Consider the following 24,736-nt stretch of genomic DNA (forward strand, 5'->3'; position numbering starts at 1 on the left):
CCCTCCCCCGTTCATGCTCTGTCTCTCTCTGTCCCCCCCCAAAAAAAAATTTAAAAAAAGTTAAAAAAAATTTAAAAAAAAAAGAATTCTTAAAGTCAAGATTCAAGATTTTAGAAAAGGTGAGATCTCAGGGTGACTAACTTGGGGTGAGGATAAAGATCATTTAATAAAAGGGAGGAGGTGAAGGAACTGAGTGATCAGTTTGCTGAATGATGTTAAGGAAACTCTTGTGACCAGGGCACCTGGGTGGCTCAGTGTGTTAAGCTTCTGACCCTTTTTTATGTTTATTTTTATTTTTTTACTGTTTTATTTATTTTTGAGAGACAGAGAGAGACTGAACTGAGCAGGAGAGGAGCATAGAGAGAGGGAGACACAGAATCTGAAGCAGGCTCCAGGCTCTGAGCTGTCAGCACAGAGCCAGACACGGGACTTGAACTCATGAACTGTGAGATCATTGCCTGAGCCAAGGGCGGACACTAAACCAACTGAGCCACCCAGGCGCCCCAAACGTCTAACTCGATTTCGGCTCCTGTCATGCATGATCTCATAGTTCTGTGAGATCGAGCCTCGAGTCAGGCTCTGCGCTGTCAGCTTGGGATTTTCTCTCTCTCTCTTTCAAAATAAATACACTTAAGGGGCGCCTGGGTGGCGCAGTCGGTTAAGCGTCCGACTTCAGCCAGGTCACGATCTCGCGGTCCGTGAGTTCGAGCCCCGCGTCAGGCTCTGGGCTGATGGCTCGGAGCCTGGAGCCTGTTTCCGATTCTGTGTCTCCCTCTCTCTCTGCCCCTCCCCCGTTCATGCTCTGTCTCTCTCTGTCCCAAAAAAAAAAAAAAAAAAAAAAAAAAAAAAAAAACGTTGAAAAAAGAAAAAAAAATAAATAAATACACTTAAGAAGAAAAGAAAAGAAAACTCTTGCGACCTTTGATGCTTTTCTTGTTTACTTCAGTGGTCGCCCACACGCAGCCAGTACAATTGCTCCTGAACAACACGGGTTTGAACTTCGAGAGTCCACTAGTAAGTGGATTCGTTCCGAAAAATACAGTACAGTACTGGAAATGAATTTGCTCTTCCTTTTAACTCTCTTAATAATATTTTCTTTACCCTAGTTTACTTTATTGTAAGAATTTGGTACATAAAACAAACAACACAAAATACGGGCTAATTGGCTGTTTATGTTATCAGTAAGTCTTCTGGTCAACAGTAGGCTATTAGTAGTTGAGTTCTGAGGGAGTCAAAAGTTATACACAGATTTCAGCTGTGTGGGGGCATTATCACCTCTAACACCCAAATTGTTCAAAGGTCGACTGTATTTTAAACTTGCAACTGTTCCCAGAACTTCCATTTTATCATTCCTCTCATTTTTGGCAGATGACCTTAATCCCTACTTCCTGATGAAGGTTCCGAAATGATCCCAGACCTCTCTCCTCTGAACTCCTGTAACACTCGGTAACACTTTATTGAGCACAGACAATATGCCAGGAGCCGTACGCACCAAGCGTCAAGGTGAGCGATTCATTTAATGTACAAAATCACCGTATTGTCATTCTCATCATATAGATGAAGAAATAAAATTATGGAAAAGTTGGATACAATGCTTGAGGTCACCATTTAGTAAATATTAGGGTCAGTATTCAAATCCAGCTTGTCAGTTAGTGCTAATTCTGCACTTGTCTTACCTTCCCCATGGGAATAAACGTCTTTTCAGGAAGGCTTAAGACTTGACTCATTTTTGTGTTCTCCATTAATCCTATCTCGATAACTTCAGCATTGTAGTCCCTCAGTTCATGTTGATTTGGGTCAAGGATTTGGTGAAATCATCTAGCTAGTTTTCCCTCTTTCCTGACTAAAAGTTTCCCTACATCCTTGTTTCTACCTTTTATGTGGCTTTCGATTTTAATTCTATCTTGAATTACAGTGAGGAGCCATGGGATTGGATTAGGATATAGCTGATTCAATTAAAATGCTATTATTGGAGGGCACCTGGCTGGCTGAGTCAGCAGAGCATGTGACTCTTGATCTCAGGGTCTTGAGTTCAAGCCCTTCTTTGGGTGTAGAGCTTACTTAAAAAACAAAAATAAAATAAGTAAAATGTTATTGGCTTATCAGCCCATTCCTTTTCATTTTGAGGATGGGTCCATTAAGAAAGCACTTTATGGGGCGCCTGGGTGGCTCAGTCGGTTAAGCTTCCGACTTCCGCTCAGGTCATGATCTCTTGGTCGGTGAGTTCGAGCCCCGCGTCGGGCTCTGTGCTGACAGCTCAGAGCCTGGAGCCTCCTTCGGATTCTGGGTCTCCCTCTCTCTCTGCCCCTCCCCTGTTCATGCTCTGTCTCTCCCTGTCTCAAAAATAAAAGATTAAAAAAAAAAAAAAGCACTTTATGCGGCTGGGATTGTCTCATTTGAAATCAGGATTTCGGATCAGTGTAAGATAGGTTATATATTATTCTGTTCTTTTTTTCTTGTTAAATGTGTGAAGTTGTAGAAAGGAAGAACTTTCTCTGTTACAAGTTTAAAGCTTCTGTTTTTCAGTTGTGGGACCAGCTTTATTTTTACATTGGAAATCTGATAGATAGAGTTTCCATCTCTCCTTGAGTAAAAATGAATATATATAGGGGCGCCTGGGTGGCTCAGTCAGTTAAGCATCTGACTCTTGATATCGGCTCAGGTCATGATCTCGCGGTCATGGGATCAAGCCCAACTATGGGCTCAGTGCAGAACGTGCAGGCTGCTTGGGATTCTCTCTCTCCTCCTCTCTCTGCTCCTACCCCATGCATGCTCTTTCTCAAAAAAAAAAAAAAAAAAAAATATATATATATATAGATATATATATGTATATATACACACAGACACACACACACACACACATATATTTAGTTATTGTCTCATGGGTGGTAACTAGCTTTGCTATGTTGTCATGTTCAAAGTTTTTTGTTTTTTGTTTTTTGTTTTTTAATTTTTTTTTTAACATTTACTTATTTTTGAGACAGAGAGAGACAGAGCATGAACAGAGGAGGGGCAGAGAGAGAGGGAGACCCAGATTCCGAAGGAGGCTCCAGGCTCTGAGCTGTCAGCACAGAGCCCGACGCGGGGCTCGAACTCACCGACCAAGAGATCATGACCTGAGCGGAAGTCGGAAGCTTAACCGACTGAGCCACCCAGGCGCCCCATAAAGTGCTTTCTTAATGGACCCATCCTCAAAATGAAAAGGAATGGGCTGATAAGCCAATAACATTTTACTTATTTTATTTTTGTTTTTTAAGTAAGCTCTACACCCAAAGAAGGGCTTGAACTCAAGACCCTGAGATCAAGAGTCACATGCTCTGCTGACTCAGCCAGCCAGGTGCCCTCCAATAATAGCATTTTAATTGAATCAGCTATATCCTAATCCAATCCCATGGCTCCTCACTGTAATTCAAGATAGAATTAAAATCGAAAGCCACATAAAAGGTAGAAACAAGGATGTAGAGAAACTTTTAGTCAGGAAAGAGGGAAAACTAGCTAGATGATTTCACCAAATCCTTGACCCAAATCAACATGAACTGAGGGACTACAATGCTGAAGTTATCGAGATAGGATTAATGGAGAACACAAAAATGAGTCAAGTCTTAAGCCTTCCTGAAAAGACGTTTATTCCCATGGGGAAGGTAAGACAAGTGCAGAATTAGCACTAACTGACAAGCTGGATTTGAATACTGACCCTAATATTTACTAAATGGTGACCTCAAGCATTGTATCCAACTTTTCCATAATTTTATTTCTTCATCTATATGATGAGAATGACAATACGGTGATTTTGTACATTAAATGAACCGCTCACCTTGGCGCTTGGTGCGTACGGCTCCTGGCATATTGTCTGTGCTCAATAAAGTGTTACCGAGTGTTACAGGAGTTCAGAGGAGAGAGGTCTGGGATCATTTCGGAACCTTCATCAGGAAGTAGGGATTAAGGTCATCTGCCAAAAATGAGAGGAATGATAAAATGGAAGTTCTGGGAACAGTTGCAAGTTTAAAATACAGTCGACCTTTGAACAATTTGGGTGTTAGAGGTGATAATGCCCCCACACAGCTGAAATCTGTGTATAACTTTTGACTCCCTCAGAACTCAACTACTAATAGCCTACTGTTGACCAGAAGACTTACTGATAACATAAACAGCCAATTAGCCCGTATTTTGTGTTGTTTGTTTTATGTACCAAATTCTTACAATAAAGTAAACTAGGGTAAAGAAAATATTATTAAGAGAGTTAAAAGGAAGAGCAAATTCATTTCCAGTACTGTACTGTATTTTTCGGAACGAATCCACTTACTAGTGGACTCTCGAAGTTCAAACCCGTGTTGTTCAGGAGCAATTGTACTGGCTGCGTGTGGGCGACCACTGAAGTAAACAAGAAAAGCATCAAAGGTCGCAAGAGTTTTCTTTTCTTTTCTTCTTAAGTGTATTTATTTTGAAAGAGAGAGAGAGAAAATCCCAAGCTGACAGCGCAGAGCCTGACTCGAGGCTCGATCTCACAGAACTATGAGATCATGCATGACAGGAGCCGAAATCGAGTTAGACGTTTGGGGCGCCTGGGTGGCTCAGTTGGTTTAGTGTCCGCCCTTGGCTCAGGCAATGATCTCACAGTTCATGAGTTCAAGTCCCGTGTCTGGCTCTGTGCTGACAGCTCAGAGCCTGGAGCCTGCTTCAGATTCTGTGTCTCCCTCTCTCTATGCTCCTCTCCTGCTCAGTTCAGTCTCTCTCTGTCTCTCAAAAATAAATAAAACAGTAAAAAAATAAAAATAAACATAAAAAAGGGTCAGAAGCTTAACACACTGAGCCACCCAGGTGCCCTGGTCACAAGAGTTTCCTTAACATCATTCAGCAAACTGATCACTCAGTTCCTTCACCTCCTCCCTTTTATTAAATGATCTTTATCCTCACCCCAAGTTAGTCACCCTGAGATCTCACCTTTTCTAAAATCTTGAATCTTGACTTTAAGAATTCTTTTTTTTTTTTAATTTTTTTTAAAGTTTTTTTTTTTGTTTGTTTGTTTTTGTTTTTTGAGACAGAGAGACAGAGCATGAACGGGGGAGGGGCAGAGAGAGAGGGAGACAGAATCGGAAGCAGGCTCCAGGCTCTGAGCCATCAGCCCAGAGCCTGACGCGGGGCTCGAACTCACGGACCGCGAGATTGTGACCTGAGCCGAAGTCGGCCGCTTAACCGACTGAGCCACCCAGGCACCCCTTGACTTTAAGAATTCTTAACCAATGCTGACTGTCCTTTCAGTTTGCATAATATATACCCAACAATTTTTTTTTACCTAATTGAAAATCCCCAAATGTTGGGCTCTCTAAGTTCTCTCCTTTTTGCTACTCATTGTAGATGAACAACAAAATTTTGATTGACTTCTTGCAAGAATTAAAATCTGGGCTGCACAGAGCCCTGCTAGGGTAGAGTAAGAGGAAAAAAAAAGAAAACTTTAACTAGCTTCCTCCTTGGGTTTTCCAGGTATTTAATCATACCTACTTAAAAAAAAAAAGTAATTTTATCACTTATTTTCCATCACTTACAGTTCTAATATTTTGCATTGGTTAATACCTCTAACTCTATTTTAATTACTGGTAGAAATGTCTCAAATATTTCTACCTTAAATAAAATGTTGGTTTGGGACTAAAATAGCTAACTAGCTAGAGACAATGTTTTCATTTTAAGGAATTATTATTCACTGATTCTTACATGGAGGTGTGCTTAGAACAAGACTGAGGGGCAGCTGGGTGGCTCAGTCGGTTGAACATCTAATTCTTGATTTCAGCTCAGGTCATGATCCCAGGGTTGTGGGATCAAGACCCATGCTGAGCATGGAGCCTGCTTAAGATTCTCTCTCTCTCCCTTTGTCCCATTCTCCCTGCTCACACACATGCGTACTGTCTCTTAAATAAAAAAATTAAATAAATAAATAAATAAATAAATAAATAAAATAAGACTGAGTGTTGAATTTTGTCAAATGCATATCAACATTTATGAAAATTGTCATTCAACTTTTCTTCTTGGATCTATTAATTAGGTAAGTTATATTACCAGATTTTCTTAGTTTAAACTGTCATTAACTTCCTGCAATAAATCCCATTTAGTCATTGGGTTATTTTTATAATATAGTTACACTGTCTTAGCTAATTTTTAATTCAAAACTTTTGTGTAAGTGTTCATAAATAACATCTGATTATTATTTTCTCTCATTATGCAAAGTTCGAATTTTCAAACTTTGAATTTTTTCTTCTTTTTGAATGCCTGAAGAGATTTGGAAATACCTGCTTTTAAATGTTTCATGGTTACAGTGGAAAATTATCTGGTACTGGTGATTTTTGAGGAGGCAGATTTTTTGACATGTTTCTATATTTCCTACCTAGAAATTTATGTCTTAGATTTTCTTTCTTTTCTGAAATCCGTTTCAATTAATTTTTCCTAGAAAATTATCCATATTATCTGATCTTCTTGTTGATTTATTAGTTATATTATTTTATATATTTTTTCTAACTCCTCAGTTAATACCTTTATAAATTCCTTCCTGGTACTTTCTTTGTTTTTTCCCTAACTTTAGGAGACAGAAGCTTAAACCAGTTAATTTATTCTTCCAATTTTATTGATAAAAACTCTTAAGGCTCTAAATTTTCCTTAATATTATTTTAACTGAATGTCATATATTCCCATGTGTATTTAATTCCTTTTTATTTTTTAATTTAATTTTTTTAACGTTTATGTTTGAAGGAGAGAGAGACAGAGCGTGAATGGGGGAGGGGCAGAGAGAGAGGGAGACATGGAATCCGAAGCAGGCTCCAGGCTCTGAGCCATCAGCACAGAGCCTGATGCAGGGCTCAAGCTCATGAACGGTGAGATCGTGACCTGAGCTGAAGTTGGAAGCTTAACCAACTGAGCCACCCAGGTGGCCCTTTAATTCATTTTAAATCTAAAAGCCCTCCAATAATGCTTCTTGGACTCCAGGCATCCACTTAGTACTTTATAAGTATCAAGTCATAGAACCATCATACTAATCATATGAGGTAGGTGCTATGACTCTCCCTATTCTAAAGTTGAGGAAATTGAGTCACCACCATTAGGTAATTTGCCCAGGTCACACAAAGTGGTAAGAGTCAAGCTAGGATTCAAAGTCAGGCAGTCCAGCTCCAGAGGTCATGTAATTACAAATATTTATGTTGTTTCCTTGTTTCCTGGAAATCTGGCTAAAATTTGGCTCAGATCAAGTCATTCAACTGAGAGTTTTTAGTTCTCAGGGAAAAAAGACCTTGATAGTTTCTGTCTTAAAAAATTAATTTCCAGGGGCGCCTGGGTGGCGTCCGGCTTCGGCTCAGGTCATGATCTCACGGTTTGTGAGTTCAAGCCCCACGTCAGGCTCTGGGCTGATGGCTCAGAGCCTGGAGCCTCTTTCCAATTCTGTGTCTCCCTCTCTTTCTGCTCCTACCCCACTCATGCTCTGTCTCTCTCTCTTTCAAAAATAAATAAACATTAAAAAATTTTTTTAAATTAATTTCTAGTTTTATTGCATGATAATTGCTGTTTGATTTTTTCCTTTGTTTAGGGAATTTATTGATTTTTTTCACACTAATATATGTCAGTTTTTGCGACTGATCCATTGGCACTTCACAAAAGCAAGTATTGTCTATTACCAGGTTCATAAGTCTGCCTTTATTGTTAATGTTAAGTTTTCAACATCATCAAGTTTGTCCATTTTTTCTGTCTTGCACTAAGTAAGGGGTCCTGAACATCCAATTACAATATGTGTTCCAGTTTCTCCACACCAGCACCACCACCAATGCTCAGAACACTACCATGTCTGAGAATTCAGCTCATTTCTGAAACTATCTACCTGGAGATAGTGTCAGACCCTACAGGTTAAAGGGTCAAGACTGTCACGCTCCCTCACCCCCAACCCCTGCACCCCACCCCGTACTTGCCTATACTTCTGACCAACTGGCTGTAAATCAGAGGCTGCCTCAACCCCTTTCTTCAGTTTGACTAATTCACTAGAATGGCTAACAGAACTCAGAAAACATTTTACTTACTAGATCTCCATTTTTTATGAAAGGATAGGGCTCAGAAAGAGCCGGATGGAAAAGATGCACAGGGCAAGGTAGAGGGAACGTGTGCAGAGTTTCCTGGCCCTCTCCAGGCGCACGGCTCTCCCAGCACCCCAAGGTGTTCACGGACTCAGGAGCTCTCCAAACCCACTCTGCTCAGGCTTTTAGGGAGGCTTCGTTACATAAGCCTGAATGGTTAAATCATTGGCCATTGGCGATTGACTCACCCTCCACTTTCTCTTCCCCTCCCTTGGAGGTCAAGGGGGTGGGAGTGAAAGTGCCAACCATCCATTCAGAAGGTTGATTCCTCTGGTCAGTCACATTAAGATGACTTGGGACTTTCCAAAAATTGCATCATTAACACAACAAAAGACACCTTATCACTCGTATTTCTTAGGAGATTCCAAGGGTTTTAAGAGCTCTATACCAGAGGCAGGGATGAAGACCAAATGTCTATTATTATAAATTATTATTATTATTATTATTATTATAAATTATAAATATGGTAACTTAAATTCTCGTATTTTAATGAGATTCTCTCAACTTTTTTTTAAGCTATGTTTTTAAATTTACCGTTCATCTAGAAAGTAATTTATACTTTGTCAAAGTTGCATGGATATTCATGACTGCTGTATTTTCTGGGTGAAATTTAGCCATAGGCATCATAAAAAGCCTTTCTGTGTACCTTTTGCCCTTGAGTCTAATCTGTCTGATAGAAAGATCCATGACCCCTACTTTCTGTTTGTATTTTACTTGGTATTGTTTTGCTTGTTCTTTCACTATTAACTATTCTAGACACTCTTGTTTCAGACTGTTCAAAGAAAACTGGAGGCATAGTAAAAATTGTAAAAGTTTATTTGAGAAAAAATCAATTCGGATCAGGCAGCATCCGATCTGGCCAATAGAAAGGAGCTCCAAAATGAAAGACTTTTATAGGCAGAAAGGAAGAGGAAGAAGGAAATTATACTAGGCAAAAAAAAAAATTGAGTTGATTATGGGGGTTACATTCCTTTAGAGGATGGAAGGAGTCTATCAGCAGATAACCTAACTGGTACTGATCAGACGATTCCTGATTAACTGGATTAAACCTCCATTTCTCCATTTAAATACAAATTAAGTCTCTGTTTAGTGACACGGCGTTTAGCATAAGACACTCCATTTAGGACCTGTTGTCTTGTTTTTAAGAAGGTATCTCATAAATAATCTTGATACTAAAAAGATATGTTAAGGATTTTAGACTTTCCTTGCTTTGCAGATGCAACTTTAAGAAAATAAAGTTACAAAGATCCCTGAGGCAGAATTGGCTGACAGACTCAATTAGGTCTAGTTTCAACATGAGCAGTGGCATGTAGCATGTCCAGTGGAAGCTGGCATCTTTGGGGATGCGTCTTTTCTACAAAATAAAGCACCTCTGGGACAGGCCCAGCACAGAATTATTGTGGGCCTGAGAGCTTCTGTGGTTCCTGGGGTTGAGGGTCAGATACAGCCATACTGGGCAAAATCTTCAATAGTCATGAGCTCAAAGGCTGGAGATCTTCCATGGGTGGTGAACACATCCCAGGGCTCAAAGAGGGCGACTGCCTCACACTTGAACCCAGAGGATCACGGTCAGGGGTGCAGAAAGGTCTGGCAACTGGAGCTGGGGTCAGATTCATAGAGGCATAAGTGTGGTCTATCATTACAACCTCAGAGAGGTTCACAGGGGCCTTGCAATCCCCATCAGAGTCCTTGGGGAATCTTCTCCGAGTCCCAGTGACATTGGGGCAAGTCAGTGGGACATTGTCAGAGAAGTTGATTGTGATGTTGTCCAGGGATAGCACGCAAGGGCCAGGGTGCATCGCATTCTCAGGATCCAATGGAGGCCCTAAGGGTTGAAGATCAGGGCCACAACAGCACCCAGAAGCTTCAGCATAAAACTGGTGTCCAGGGCTCAGTGGTTCAGGATTGACCATGAAGAGTCCATTCATAGGGAGGGGCAGAGCCTCAGGGTACTGGGCTGTGTGCGTTGTTCCCACCGAGAGACGCCTCTTGGCCCGGGCCTGGATGCTGGGCCCCCGGGCCCCTTGTTCCCGAGGACGACGACCAGGACCACATCTGCCCATTGAGGGATGAACATCTCGGGCAGAGGGAATCGGGGTCGGTGGTCGGGTGGGGCCAGCCTCCTGGGAAGTGCAGGCGGGGACAAGCCCAGACTGGGCACCAGAGGAAGAACTCTGGGCCGGCAAGGAGCGTGGGGAGGCCAGGCACATCGGGGTGCGACGGCCAGTCCCACCACTAGCGGCCACAGGCCGAGGGGTGCGCGTGGCCCGGCGGGGTGGGAGGTGCCTCAGGCCCAGCAGGGCTCTCCGGGGAGCTTGGGCCTCCCTCCAGGCGCTGAGCTCCCCCTTGTCTGGCGAGGTGGGCTCCGTGTGGTCCACAACAGCCCGGTCCTGCCCGCGCTTCCACAGCTCATAGCGCTCAGGCTGCAGGATGCGCACGAAGGCGTCCATGGAGAAGGTGACCCTGGCCTCCCCGCAGCTGCACTGAGACGCCACTTTGCCATAATCGATCCATCGCGGGGTGGCGAAGTTGATGGCTTCTGCGCAGTTGAAGCCGTGGTTGAAGCCAGAGTGGTAGCCATAGGGAAACGTCACCATGAACTCGCCAGCCTCCTGAGTGATCCGATTGAAGGGGATCCCGTTGTCCTTGAGGACCGTGGGCGAGATGAGAGCCACCTTGTGCCGCAGGAAGGCGTCACAGGCGCGGGCACTGCCCGGGAACAGCTCGGTGGCCAGGCACTCCAGGCGCCGGCCGTGCTCCGGGGGCACCGCGTACCAGGTTTTGGGCTCCCCGAAGTGCAGGTAGTTGATGCTGTAAAGGTCCATGTCCTCCGTGTGCCAGGCGAAGGTGGTCTTCCACATGCCAAAGTACAGGTAGGGCGTGTTGACGCCCTCGATGACCACGCCGCACTCCTGCTCCAGCAGGTCCTGGATGGTTCCCAGGTGGCCAAGGTTCCACTGTTGAGTGTTTTCCGCAAACAAGGAGCCGCTGATGTCAGCGCCATAAATCGGAGAATCGTACAGGCGGGTTTTCCAATACTTTCGCTCCAAATCCTCAAAATCCGAGTGTGGCGGAGTCCGATACTTTCCGCTGTTTGCCAGTTGGCGATACTCCGCCACTGTCATGGCTTTCTTCTTTTTATGGTATTGAGTAAACACACCTGCCCGCCCGGAGACCACCTGCTGGAGGGGAGTTGCTATTAAGATGTCACTGATACCGTCATAGGTCTGCCTGGCTTTCCATTCCTTGGGGGGAATCACCTTGGCCAGGCCTGCGCGGTGTGCCCCTTTGGATTCCATGTACACAATATATCTGAGGAAATCTTTAAATTCTTCCGTGGTTGGGTGAAAGGTCATGATTGTGTAACTTGGGTTCTTAGGCTGCTTCATGGCTGCAATGTAATAAGTAACTGACTCCTGGGGTCTCAGGTATGTTTTAGATACCCGAGGAAGCAGGGGGGTAATATAATACCTTCTCTAGTCTTTCTTTATTTAAAAAAAAAAAAAAAAAAAAAAAGCTGTGTCATGTGAGTGAGGCAGTAGTTGGGACTTGAAATTTTAAACAAATGAAGTGATATCTCTTCCAGGCTTGCCTGTTCACGGGGTGGGGGATGCCACTCTGGGCAGCATCTCGTGCTGGAAGGAAATAGAGTGTTTCTTAGTGGCACACGCCCTCTGCACCAAGTCCTGGCTCAGCCTGCGGTTCTGAGGCTTCCTCAGTTGGAGCCGCGCGTCTCTGAGGCTTCTCCTGATGCACCTGCCTCAGTGCATGCGCGGCGCCTCACCTCACTGGAGCAGAGAGCCTCTTCGAGAAAGTTTGAAGGCTAAATCTAAAGGAAAGAGCACAAAATATTTGAAAATAAAGGAATGACAAAAGAAATACTAACGTAGCATCAAAATAAACAAAATCGGTCTAGCGACGTTAACTTCAAATTGGAATTTCAGTGCAAAAACTGCACTGTTGGTAGGAATGTAAACTGATGTAGCCACTATGGAAAATAGTATGGAGGATCCTCAAAAAATTCAATAGAGCTACCATATGATATCTAGCAATCCACTTCCTGGTATATACCTGAAGGAACCTGAAAACAGTATCGAAGATATGTCTGTACCCCATGCTTCCTGCAGCGTTATTCACAATAGCAAGATATGGACGCACCCCAGTGCATATCCATTAATGAATGGATAAGGAAGAAGTGGTATATATACAATGGAATATTACTCAGCCGTAAGAAAGAAGGAGATCCTGCCATTTCCAACAATGTGTATGGACCTAGTGAGTGAACTGTGGTAAAATGAAATAAGTCAAAGACAGATACCATATGATGTCACTCACATGTGGAATTTAAGAAACAAAACACATAAACAAGCAAAGGAAAAAGAGATATACAAAAAACCAGACTCCTAAATACAGAGAACAAACTGGTGGTCTCCAGAAGGGAGGTGAGTAGGGAGATGGGTGAAATAGGTGATGGGGATTAAAGAGCACACTTACCATGATGAGTACTAAGTAACGCATAGAATTGTTGAGTCATTGGCTAAAATAAGTAAATCAGGAGACTCTAGATGCTGACGAGGATGTGGAAAAACAGGAACCCTCTTGCACTCTTGGTGGGAAAGCGAACTGGTGCAGCCACTCTGGAAAACAGTGTGGAGGTTCCTCAAAAAATTAAAAATAGAACTATCCTATGACCCAGCAACAGCACTGCTAGGAATTTACCCAAGGGATACAGGAGTGCTGATGCAGAGGGGCACTTGTACCCCAATGTTTATAGCAGCACCTTCAACAATAGCCAAATTATGGAAAGAGCCTAAATGTCCATCAGCTGATGAATGGATAAAGAAATCGCGGTTTATATACACAATGGAATACTACTTGGCAATGAGAAAGAATAAAATCATGCCATTTGCAGCAATGTGGATGGAACTGGAGGGTATTATGCTAAATGAAATAAGTCAGTCAGAGAAACACAGATATCATATGTTTTCACTCATATGTGGATCTTGAGAAACATAACGTATGGGGGAAGGGTAGAGGGGAAAGAAGTTACAGAGAGGGAAGGAGGCAAACCATAAGAGACTCTTAAATACACAGAACAAACTGAGGGTTGATGGGGGGTGGGGGAGAGGGGCAAGTGGTGATGGGCATTGAGGAGGGCACTTGTTGGGATGAGGACTGGGTGTTGTATGTAAGCCAATTTGACAATAAACTTCTTTTAAAAAAGGATTGTTCAGTCATTATAATGTACATCTGAAACCAGTATAATACTATATGTTCATTAATCTTTAATTAAAAATAACTCTCAACCTCGCTATTAAAAAAAAGAAGATGTGATGTGATACACACACACACACACAAACACACACACACACAAGGGTATACCATTCAGTCCTGAGAAAGATGCAAATCTGGCTTTGGGGACAACATAGACCTCAAGGCATTATGCTAAGTGAAATAAACCAGATAGAGAAAGACAAATACTGCATGGTATCACTTATGTGTGGAATCAACAAATTAAGAAAAAAAAAAAAAAGAGTGAAACTTACAGAAACAGAATGTAATAGCGGTTCCCGGGGGTTGGGGGTGAGAAAAATAGGGGGAGGTTGGTAAAAAGCTACAAAATTTCAGGTATAAGATGACTAATTTCTGAGGATCTAATGTAAACCATGGTGACTCTAGTTCATAAAACTGTGCTGTAGAATTGAAATTTTATGAGAATAGAACTTCAACGTTCTCACCAAAAAATACATTTAAAAAAAGTAAATATGTGATCTGATTGTTGTATTAATCATCTCGACGGGCAAATCCTCTTACAATGTGTGTACATACATCAAATCACCACAATGTTCATTTTCAGTATTTCACAACTCTTAATGTCAATTATACCTCAGTAAAGTTAAGATTAAAAAAAAAAAGGAATTGAGGGCAAAGCATGAGACAGAAAAAAGAGAAACATCTAACCGAACCAAGAATAATGGAGCAAGTTTGTAAATAAATGAGTGAAGCCCTGGGTGAATTAACCTCAAAGGTAAATTAAGGAAAGGAAAACAAAGATATGAGCTCAAACAATTTCGAATGAAACATTTTACCCAATAGAAATGATCACCAAGGGCTTTGTGGGTTAGGCATCCTATGCTGTTTCTGCTCAGGTTATGATTCCGTGATTCATGAGACCGAGCTCTGCATCGGGCTCCACACCGACAGCTTGGAGCCTACCTGGGATTCTCTCTGTCTCTCTGTCTCTCAAAATAAACAAATAAACTTAAGTAGAAGTGATCACCAAAACCAAAACCTGATTCTAATAAAGACAATTAGAAGTGAAAACACGTGAGCATGAAAAATACAAATAGCCCACATTTTGATAAGAGGACATACAGCAGAACATCTAGTAGAGAATTTTTAAATTATAATTCAATTTTATAAATAACTTGGCGCTACTAACTTTGAAAACTAAAAATGGACAATTTTCTCAAAAGTGCAAATATCCTAGATGGGTGCAAGAAAAAACTAGAATACTTATATATACTAATAAACTTAATAAAAATAAAACAAGTTGTTTAAGTATGACCCATAAAAACCTAATACGCCATTTTACAAGTGGATTCTAACTCTTGCCTCATACAAATTTTCTAGACTATGATATTCAGTTTGTTTGTGAGGCTACCAGCATAACCTGGGAGCTAAACCTAGAGGGACTGACAATGGATAAGCGCTCTTTAGGGCCAACATTATTGAGGGTAAAAGTTGCAAAAGTCTCCAATAAAATTTTATCCCATTTTTACCAGAAATGGCATTAAAAAAAAAACCAAAACACTCACATCATGATAAAGTATTGCAAGGATGGTTTAAAAACTCTACCAGTATTACTGAATACCTTCACCAATCAAATGGAACAATTATCATCTGATGGCATGCAGAAAAATATTTGAAATAACTCAACACCTATTTTATTATTTTAATGCATATTTTTTTAAAAAGGGAAAGAAGTGCCATGATAGAAGCAAAGATTTATGTAAACAACAAAATACAGAACATAAATGCTCATGTTAAGTTTACACCGGATGTTCTCAACCTTAATGGGTAAACACTTGAAGCAGTCTAATTAAAACCTAATCATGTTGCATTAAAAGACAAATTATTAAAACTGATGGGTTCCACAAAGTTTCCAGACACAGGTTAGCATAGAGAAATATCTATAGCATTCTGCAACTAGTTAATGCAGGGGTAGTAGTCCAATTCTAGAAACCAGTAGCCAGTTCTTGAAGCCGTCTTAATTCCACTGGATACCAGCCTGCTGAATGCAGGGCTTTTTCCTGAAAATCTATGATTTTTACCAAGAAGTTATTAAGAAGAATATTAACTCCACAAGTCTGAAAACACAGTTTAAAAGTAAGACTGGGTTTTTTTTAAGTTTATTTATTCATTTTGAGAGAAAGAGAAAGAAAGAGAATCCCAAGCCATCAGTGCAGAGCCCGACGCAGGTCTGAATCTCATGAACCTTGAGGTTGTGACTTGAGCTGAAACCAAGAGTCAGACGCTTAACCCACTAAGCTACCCAAGAACCCCTAAAAATAAAACTGTTTTTACTGCCTTCTTTTAACCCAAGGAAATGAGGTCCCAATGTGTATTTCTCAAATGTAAATATATATAAAACTACAGTCAGCAACTTAAACTTGTAACAGAAAAATAACTCTTGCTCACAAGAGCAAATAGCACAAATAAAGCGACCTACCTTCCACCAAGAAAATCCTGATTCCAGCTGAAGGTACTCCAGGGCCTGGAGAGACCTCGTACTCTTAGCAGCTCACGTCCAAATGCAGCTCACGTCCTGATGGCTCTGGCTTTATACCTGGCCAGTAGCTGATTTTAATTGTATCAGTGCCCATCTAACGGAATCCTGGGGCTGGGGTCTTAAGTAATCATCCGACTTTGTGTAATCTCTTGTTTGTTTGGTTTTTTTTAAACCAATCTTTAAACAAAGCAAACTAAGAGGCTGAAAATGGAGAGTGGGAAAGTCAAACTATGCAAACATTAAACAAAAGATACCTGTAATTAACATCAAATATATTTATAGGATACAAGAAAGTTTAGAGTTATCAAAGAGAAACACTCACTAGGAAAATGTAACAGTGATGTACTTTATGTGCCTAACCACACAGCACTGGGAAGTAAAGCACACACACAAAGAATAACAACAGAAAATGCTTTTGAATACATATAAAATACTTATAAAAATTTACTGATATAAGGGTTACCTGGGTGGCTTAGTCAGTTAAGCACCCACTCTTGATTTTGGCTCAGGTCATGATCTGACGGTTTTGTGAATGTGAGCCCCACTGGTGGGCTTTGTGCTGACAGCAAGGAGCCTGTTTGGGATTCTCTCTCTCTCCCTCTCTCTCTCTGCCTCTCTCTCTTTGCCTCAAAAATAATGAAACTTTTAAAATATTACTGATATAAGACCACAAAATAAATAGCAATAACATTTCCATGGAGCCAACATATTGAGCATAATCTTGACCACAGTGAAAGAAAATTGAAAGTCAGCAATAAAAAACTGAACACAACTATATTTATTTGAAAATTAGAAGCCACATAACGCCTACAATAATATCCATATAAAATGCTATTGATTTGTATGTTCAACTCAGTGAAAAACAAAGCGGTATTATGCAAGAGAAAAGGAAAAAAAAATCAGAATAATGATACCATGATAAATAAATGAAGGGGAAAATGAACACCTGCAAAAATAAAGATGATTAATAAAACAGAAAACTGATACTTTTAAGATGTTTATTTATTTATTTTGAGAAAGAGAAGAGAAAGGAAGTGTGAGTGGAGAGGGGCAGAGAGAGACTTCCAAGCAGGCTCATGTTGTCAGCACAGAGTCTCAAAAGGGGCTGGATTTCGGGAACAATGAGATCACGACCTGAGCCAAAATCAAGGGTAGGACACAGCTCACTGAGCCACCCAGGTGTCCCAGAAAACAAATACTTTTAGGGAAAAATTAAAAAAAAAAAAAAGTGGCAAATCTGATGAAGGAAAAGAAGTTACTAGGACTGGGACAGGAAACGGATGACCTGAGCCTGGAGCTTCTTCAAATCTTGAAATTAAGGACCCATTACACCAATAAAGACATTGAGAGTCACCGCAAAGGGGCACAGGAACCACAGGAAAGAGCTCCTAACGGCCAGAACTCAAACAATCTGGCCAACAAAATAATGAAAGTGCTATTCAATGACAACTCAAAGATGAATATCTATGAGTCCACACTGATATAAATGATTAACAAATTGAGAAGGACCAATAAATCTGTCCTGCAGAAGATTCCAGATACATTGCATATACTCCACTCTAAAGGAGGTGAGAGTAACACTCTGCTGCCTGCGTGCAGGCTGTGAATACTGACTGCCTTCAGGAGTACAGAGTGGCAAGTGGGGTGGGGGTAGTCATTTTACAATGGAGATCGTGAAATGAACATGGTTTCAGCCAAGTCAACACCGAGAGTCATAACTTATGTTGATAGTATCTGCCCTTGATATGGTGTGACAAAAATGGCACTGTAACTCTGTAATCTTCCTCCAAGGGTAATCATAAATAAAGACGAATTCCAACAGAGGGGCAACCTGCAATATAACTGACTGCTACTCCCCAAAATTGTCAAGGTTCTATATAAGTATTTTTGTGAAAAACAAGGAAGTTCTAGTAAATAACATTGGTATTCACTCATTCATTGAACTAATGTGTCATCGAAATGAAGCCATTAATACTAGGGGGAAATGGGAGTGGGAGGGGTTGGGAGGAATGGGAACTCTTTGAACTACCTGCTCGAGTTTTCAGAAATCTAAAACTGTTCTAAAAAAGGAAAGTATTACTAAGTATAATAAAATAACATAAACAAGAGAAGACACCAATAAGTGATATTCAAATGAAAAATATTAGAAATATAATCTAGATTTTTCAAACAGTCTACAAAACACAACACAAATCAAATGATTTCATGAATCACTATAGGTCTTAATAGTTTTAGAACAGGAAGCAGGGGGGTTTTCCTTTTAACGTTTTAAAACCATGAACTATGTGCTTACAGAAATGTATAAAGCTTATATGTTCTGTTAACAAATAACTATAGAGCAAGCACCACCCAGGTCAAGAAAATAAAACCTCACCAGACACCCAGGAACGTGACTTGTCCGTCCCCTCTGGTATTACAGCCCCAACTGCCTTTGACACTAATCCTATCCTGACACTGGGCGTAGCAATTTTGGTAAACAACATAAAATTAAAATTGTGCCCATTTTTGAAAACTTTATTTAACCTTATTCGTATCGATACAATCCTACTTTGTGTGCCTTAATGTACCCTTCTGTGTATTTTTTTGATCATTTTGATGTTGTCGCCCATCGCTGGACTCTGTTCTGTTTCAGGGCAGTCATGGGTTCAGCCATATAAACGTTTAAACTGTCGAGGGGCCTCTGGGTCGCCTCCACCCTTGACCTCTTACAGTGTTGCTCTGAAAACTCTCACACACGTTCATTGGAGCACACACGTGCATTCAGACCTAAAACTCACTTTCTTGGTCACAGAACGTAAATTCAAACTTTGTCCTGCCAAACTGTTTTTGGAGAGTTTTTACCAATTTACACACTCACTAGCTGCATATGAGGGTGCTTGTGGTTCCTCACTTTTGCAAACCTTCGATGATTTATCAGCCTTCTTATTTTAGCTAATCAGATGGCCGTGCAGGAGTATCCCATTATGATTTGCGTTTCCCAGGGGATCACTAAAGAGGGTGAGAGATTTTTTTCTTTAGTATATTGTCCAATTGGATATGCTCTTTGGTTAAGTGCCTAATCAAGCATTTTCTCCATTTTTCTGCTGGGTTGTCAGTCTTTCTTTGAAGTAGTTCTTTATATATTCTGGATATTCTCTCTGCATTGGATATGAGTAATATAGTATCTGTTTCCTCTCCCTGATTTGCCTTTTCACGCTCTCTTTCATATCTTTTGATGAAGAGAAGTCCCTCTTTACAACTAATAGGACATATATTATTAAAAAGTAGCTAGCTAATGCATAGGGAGAGTACCAATACCAGACATGTTCAAAATAGTCTGCATAGAATAATTCATTTTTTTAACATTTATTTATTTTTGAAATACAGAGAGAGACAGAGCACGAGTAGGGGAGGAGGAGACACAGAATCTGAAGCAGGTCCCAGGCTCTGAGCTGTCAGCACAGAGCCTGACGCGGGGCTCAAACCCACAAACCGTGAGATCATGACATAAGCCACTCAGAAGCTTAACTGACTGAGCCACCCAGGCGCTCCTAGAATTATTGGTTTAATTTTCATAACGACCCTTCCAGGGAAGTCCTCCTCCTTATCCTCATGTTGGCCGGGTGAGGAAACTGAGTCAAGGAGACATTAGGCAAACTTCTTAAGGTTACAGATCTAGCAAGTGGTAGTCAGATATTCAAAGAATCTCCGAGATTATTCCTTGAAAGGAGGACAAAGAAGGCTGACTTCTCCACTATGAAGCTGTGATGGTTGAGTTGCAACGAACAAACACATCTGTAGAGGAGATAGATGAGGCCAGACACGCATACTGTGTAACTGGGAATCTCTATATAATGGGGACGGAACACCAAACTGGGGGTGGGGGAGAATGGACTATTTTTTTTTTTAATTTTTTTTTAACGTTTATTTATTTTTTTTCAATGTTTTTTTTTATTATTATTTATTTTTGGGACAGAGAGAGACAGAGCATGAACGGGGGAGGGGCAGAGAGAGAGGGAGACACAGAATTGGAAGTAGGCTCCAGGCTCTGAGCCATCAGCCCAGAGCCCGACGCGGGGCTCGAACTCACGGACCGCGAGATCGTGACCTGAGCCGAAGTCAGACACTCAACCGACTGAGCCACCCAGGCGCCCCTGGACTATTTTTGAGAGAAAAAAAAAAAAATAGTAGAGCTCTACCTCACACCACTTACATAAATTTGAGGTGGATTGCAGGCTGAAGATTCAAAACAGAGCTTGACGACTAACAGAAAACATACTGAAGAATTTGTCTTTTTGAACTCAGGGTGGAAAAAAAGGCCTTAAAGAACCAAAAGCACCATGGTGGCAATGTCTGATATACTTAACTCATTCCAATGTAATGACTCTGATGGTTAGTTTTATGCAGGGACTTGATTGGGCTCAGAGCTGCCCACAGTAGCTGCTAAAGAAATTATTCCTGGGTGTGTCTGCGCGGGTGTCTCAGGAAGAGATTAGCATTTGCATCAGTAAACCGAGTAAAGATCACTTTCAGCCATACAGGTGAGCTGATCCAAGTCATCAAGTGCTGGAACGGAATGAAAGAAGAAGAAAGGTCAATGCAGCCTCTCGGTTTGAGCTGACACAGCGTCTTTGCCTGCCCTGCGACATCAGACGTAGGGCCTCTGGTTCCCAGGTGTTTGGCCTGTGAAAATTGGTAGTGGAGAACCTCACCAAAGTGGAGCTGGGAGCTTTTGGCAGGGGGAGCTCTCATGTCAATTTCGGACCCAACAGGAAGAGGCAGACTCAACCTTATGTGGACTTGATCTTGCAGGTGGCTATTACTGGATAATAGCTGGAGAAAGAGGTGCTTTCCTCATCTCGGGCAACAGCTCAGCCAATGAAAAACCAGCACATTTGAAACTCCCACTTCACTGCAGTGGACATTTAATTTAAAAGAGCCTTCCTAACTTACCCCTGGTCTCCTTAAAAAAGCATATCTGTCCTTTGTTCCCCAGACTCGCGTACAGTTTTGCCCCAGCTTTTTTGTCTCACCCTGTGATTCTCCTTTTCCAGAATAAACCCATCTTTTGCTGGTAAATTTTTTTTTTAATTTTTTAACATTTTTTAATTTGTTTTGAGATAAAAGTGGAGCATGAACAGAGGGAACAGAGAGAGAGAGAGAGAAAGAGACAATTCCCAGCAGGCTCCGTGCTGTCGGCAAAGAGCCAGACATAGGGCTCCTTCTCAGCACAGCGAGATCACGACCTGAGCAGAAGTCAGGAGTTAGATGCTTAACCAAATGAGCCACCCAGAGGCCCTCACTGGTTTTTTTTTTTACTTTTAAGTGTGATGGGACCCAGACTCAGACTTCTACCATTGGCTCCCAGATTCTCAGGCCATTGGACTCATGCTGAGTTACATCACCATATTTCTGGTTGTCAGGCTTGCAGAACATTAATCTAGAAAATCACTGGATTTCTTGGCCTCTGCAACCATGTGAACCAATTCCTATAATAAGAGCTCCTCTTATATGTATCTCTATATATTCTATTGGTTCAGTTTACCTTTAGAACCCTAATTCAATGATATAAAAATAATTAAAACTTACACTCTAGGAGATTTTCATCATGCCGAAACAAACAAACAAACAAACCACCAAACCCACAATGAATTAGTATCCTGAATATCACAAAACCTCTACAAAGGCAAAAAACAAACAAACAAAAAACTACAAAAAACAAAACAAAACAATCCCCTAGCCCCCAAAAGAGGGCAAAACCTCAGATTAGGCAATATTAACAAATTATATCTAAATGGCTAATATGAAAATATGTGCAGAGTTCCTAGCAATCAGGCAAACACAATGAGATTCTAGTTTTTACTCATTTATATTAGGAGGCATAAAAGCATGTGATTTTTAAGAATGGGCCAAAATATAGAGAAGCTAGAACTCCCTCACTGCTAGTGGAGATATAAATTGGAAGCCAATCTGACTGTTCTAGGAAAGTTGAAAATGATCTTTAAATACAACATAGTATTTCTATTTCTTTATACAAAGCTGTTCAGGAAAGCGTTCGAATTCACAAAGATTTGGAAATAATCCTGTTATCCATCAGAAGGGGAGTGAATAAGATAAAAATTGACAACAGATCTCGTTTAATTTGTTGGACTAAGACCTATATACAGCAATGTCTTCAGAGCTTGTAAATGTAATATTGAATTTTTAAAACCTAACGGGGCGTGCCTGGGTGGCTCAGTGGGTTAAACATCTGACTTCAGCTCAGGTCATGATCTTGCAGTCTGTGGGTTTGAGCCCCACATCGGGCTCTGTGCTGACAGCTCAGAGCCTGGAGCCTGCTTTGAATTCCATGTCTCCCTCTCTCTCTGCCCCTCGCCCGCTCGTGCTCTGCCTCTGTCTCTCAAAAATGAATAAACATTAAAAAAAATAAAAAATAAAACGTAATGGGATAAGTTGATAAGACCACGCACACCATATTACCTGTGGCCGCATATACTTTTGCCTATAAACTTGAATATACACTGAATTCACCATTGTTCTCTCTCACAGGTTAAGAAATGTCTAGAAGAGATCATGGCAGTGAGAACAAAAGTGGCAATTTATATAATTGTTATGATAAATGCCCCTTGCTTTACCAAGATTGAGCATAGGAAAACCTTAGTGGACATGAGAGACAGCTGGAAATGGGTGTCTTTTACTGAGAAGAGTAGTCAACACTGAGTGTCTACACTGAGGGTGTCGCCACGAAATGAAATAGGATTGTGAATAAAACTGCTTGCAGAAGCCCCTTCAATACCACCCTCGGCTCCCAGTCCTTTCAAGAAGACTAGTTTAGGGGCACTTGGGTGGTTCGGTCAGTTGAGTGTCAGTCTGTTTATTTTGGCTCAGGTCATGATCTCATGGTTCATAAGATCGAGTCCTGTGTCTGCTCTGCACCGACAGCTTTGACCCTGCTTGAGATTCTCTCTCTCACTCTCTGCCCCTTCTCTTCTCTTGCTCTCTCTCTCAAACAAACAAACAAACAAACAAACATTAAAAAGCTTAGAAAAGTTTGAGTACGCTGAACAACATTCTTAATATTTCCTGTCCTTATTGAGCAAGGCAAATTAAAACAAATATGTGAAAATAACTGGCTGAAAACAGAGGAATGCCAATGGGAACGATATTTTCTGGAAATCAGCTTTGTTTCTTCCCCTTTAAGACCCAACCCTTTTTTGAGCTTATGCTAAGCTGCCCGGGACATCTATCTGCCAGGGAAGAGTTTGTAAGATTCCTGAAACATAATGAGAATCTCAATTCCTAACATTTAAAATAGGAACATGAGCCAGGGGGTGCCCTTGAAATTTTCAGAATTCTTGCATTCCCCTACACTGCTGTATCCACAACTGATCTCAATCGAAGGACCAAAAAAAACCCCCTCAAGCTCTCAGTAACGCGTTACACCGAAGTGTCTTCGTTGCTCATGTAAGATATGCTGTGGGGGGCACCTGGGTGGCTCAGTCGGTTGAGCGGCCGGCTTCAGCTCAGGTCATGATCTCATGGTCCGTGAGTTCGAGCCCCGCGTCGGGCTCTGTGCTGACAGCTCAGAGCCTGGAGCCTGTTTCAGATTCTGTGTCTCCCTCTCTCTGACCCTCCCCTATTCATGCTCTGTCTCTCTCTGTCTGAAAAATAAATAAATGTTAAAAAAATTAAAAAAAAAAAAAAAAAGATATGCTGTGGGTCCAGTTGCTCTCTAGGGCTGCTCTCTTCCAGACGCTCCCAGTCCACTTCCATCCGGGGCTTCCACCCCCCCCCCCCCTCCCGTCACCCGCTGTACCAGGTGTCCCTGAGCTCGGCTTCCCAAGCCCAGCATTCCAGAGTCTACTTCCATCTCCGGTCACGTTAGGAAAGACCAAGGTGCCCAGCTGCATGGTGTAGAATGAGACACACATTCCTGCATCAGAATTCCCACCCAAAACTATGTTTTCGTTACTCTTGCCTTCGGAGGTACGTGGGGCTTCCAATGCCAGAGCTTTCGTGATGTTCTTAGGGGAGAGCTGGAGGGAGGGAAGAGGCGCTTTGCTTCTCTGAAATGTTTCCTTCTGTACCCAACCCTCACTTGCAATTTCCAAGACTGATTCTGAGTTGTTCCACTTGTGTGTATTTTCAATTCTGACATCGAAATAACCATTGACTCTCAACACTACTATTGTTTGGACTTTCTAACTACTCCTGCCCCCACATCGTCACACCACAACTCAGTTCGCTGCTTAAATCCATAAATCCCAGCATGTCAAGGGCTGTGTCAAACTTCCAATGCCTTCTCCTGTCAAGGTGAAAAAAACCCTGATACTTTACAAGAGCTACAAGGGCCTCATATCCTACACCTTGCCTCTCTCTTTCTTCCTCTCTATGCCCAGACACAAATGAGCTTCCTCTCTATTCCTGAGAAAACAGAAGTTCCATGTTGGGTCTATTCCACTTACTGTTTCCTCTAAGTGGAAATCAGCTCTGGATGCAGCTTCCTTTTTGTTAGTTGGGTCTTGGCAGAGGTCTCCTGCTCAATGAAACTCTCCGTGATTCCTCCAACCTAGGCCAGCCCTGCCCAGTGTGTTCCAGCATCCCACCCCTTTCCTGTCTTCACAGCACATGTTAACAAGTAGAATTCCCTTGTCCATTTCTTTGTGCACATGTCTCCTGGGATGAGTCAATGAATGGGCCATGCAAAGTATTGAAAACGCAGTGCAGACTTGGGGAGAAGGTCTTGGGATGGGGCACTTTGGTCCCCTGCATGCTCACCTCCCAGCAGCTGGGGTCCTACTGCCCAGAAAAGTACCAGGTGACTTCCACCAAGTCACCCTTAAGATAGGGCTGCAAGCCA

At 41.7% G+C, this 24,736-nt stretch overlaps 1 protein-coding gene across 1 annotated transcript; it reads right to left on the reverse strand.

Annotated features, from left to right (window-relative positions):
* Window positions 1-8,903: 8,903 nt before the first annotated feature.
* On the reverse strand, window positions 8,904-23,746 carry LOC131486546 (lysine-specific demethylase 4D-like). The gene is made up of 2 exons (XM_058686471.1): window positions 23,684-23,746; window positions 8,904-11,581 (listed from the first exon to the last, which is right to left on the reverse strand). Exons 1-2 carry the CDS (start codon window positions 23,744-23,746, stop codon window positions 9,578-9,580), a joined length of 2,067 nt encoding a protein of 688 aa, XP_058542454.1. The 3' UTR covers window positions 8,904-9,577.
* Between the last annotated feature and the right edge of the window lie 990 nt (window positions 23,747-24,736).

Source organism: Neofelis nebulosa, chromosome 10, assembly GCF_028018385.1.
Source record: "Neofelis nebulosa isolate mNeoNeb1 chromosome 10, mNeoNeb1.pri, whole genome shotgun sequence".
Lineage (NCBI taxonomy): Eukaryota > Metazoa > Chordata > Mammalia > Carnivora > Felidae > Neofelis > Neofelis nebulosa.

Bases quoted from the DNA above. Each gene is read 5' to 3' on its own strand.
- LOC131486546 (XM_058686471.1), bottom strand. From the start codon at position 23,746: ATGGAAGTAGACTCTGGAATGCTGGGCTTGGGAAGCCGAGCTCAGGGA. The intron at 11,582-23,683 runs GTGACGGGAGGG...AAGAAAGACTAG, and splicing joins AGGGACACCTGGTACAGCGG to AGAAGGTATTATATTACCCC.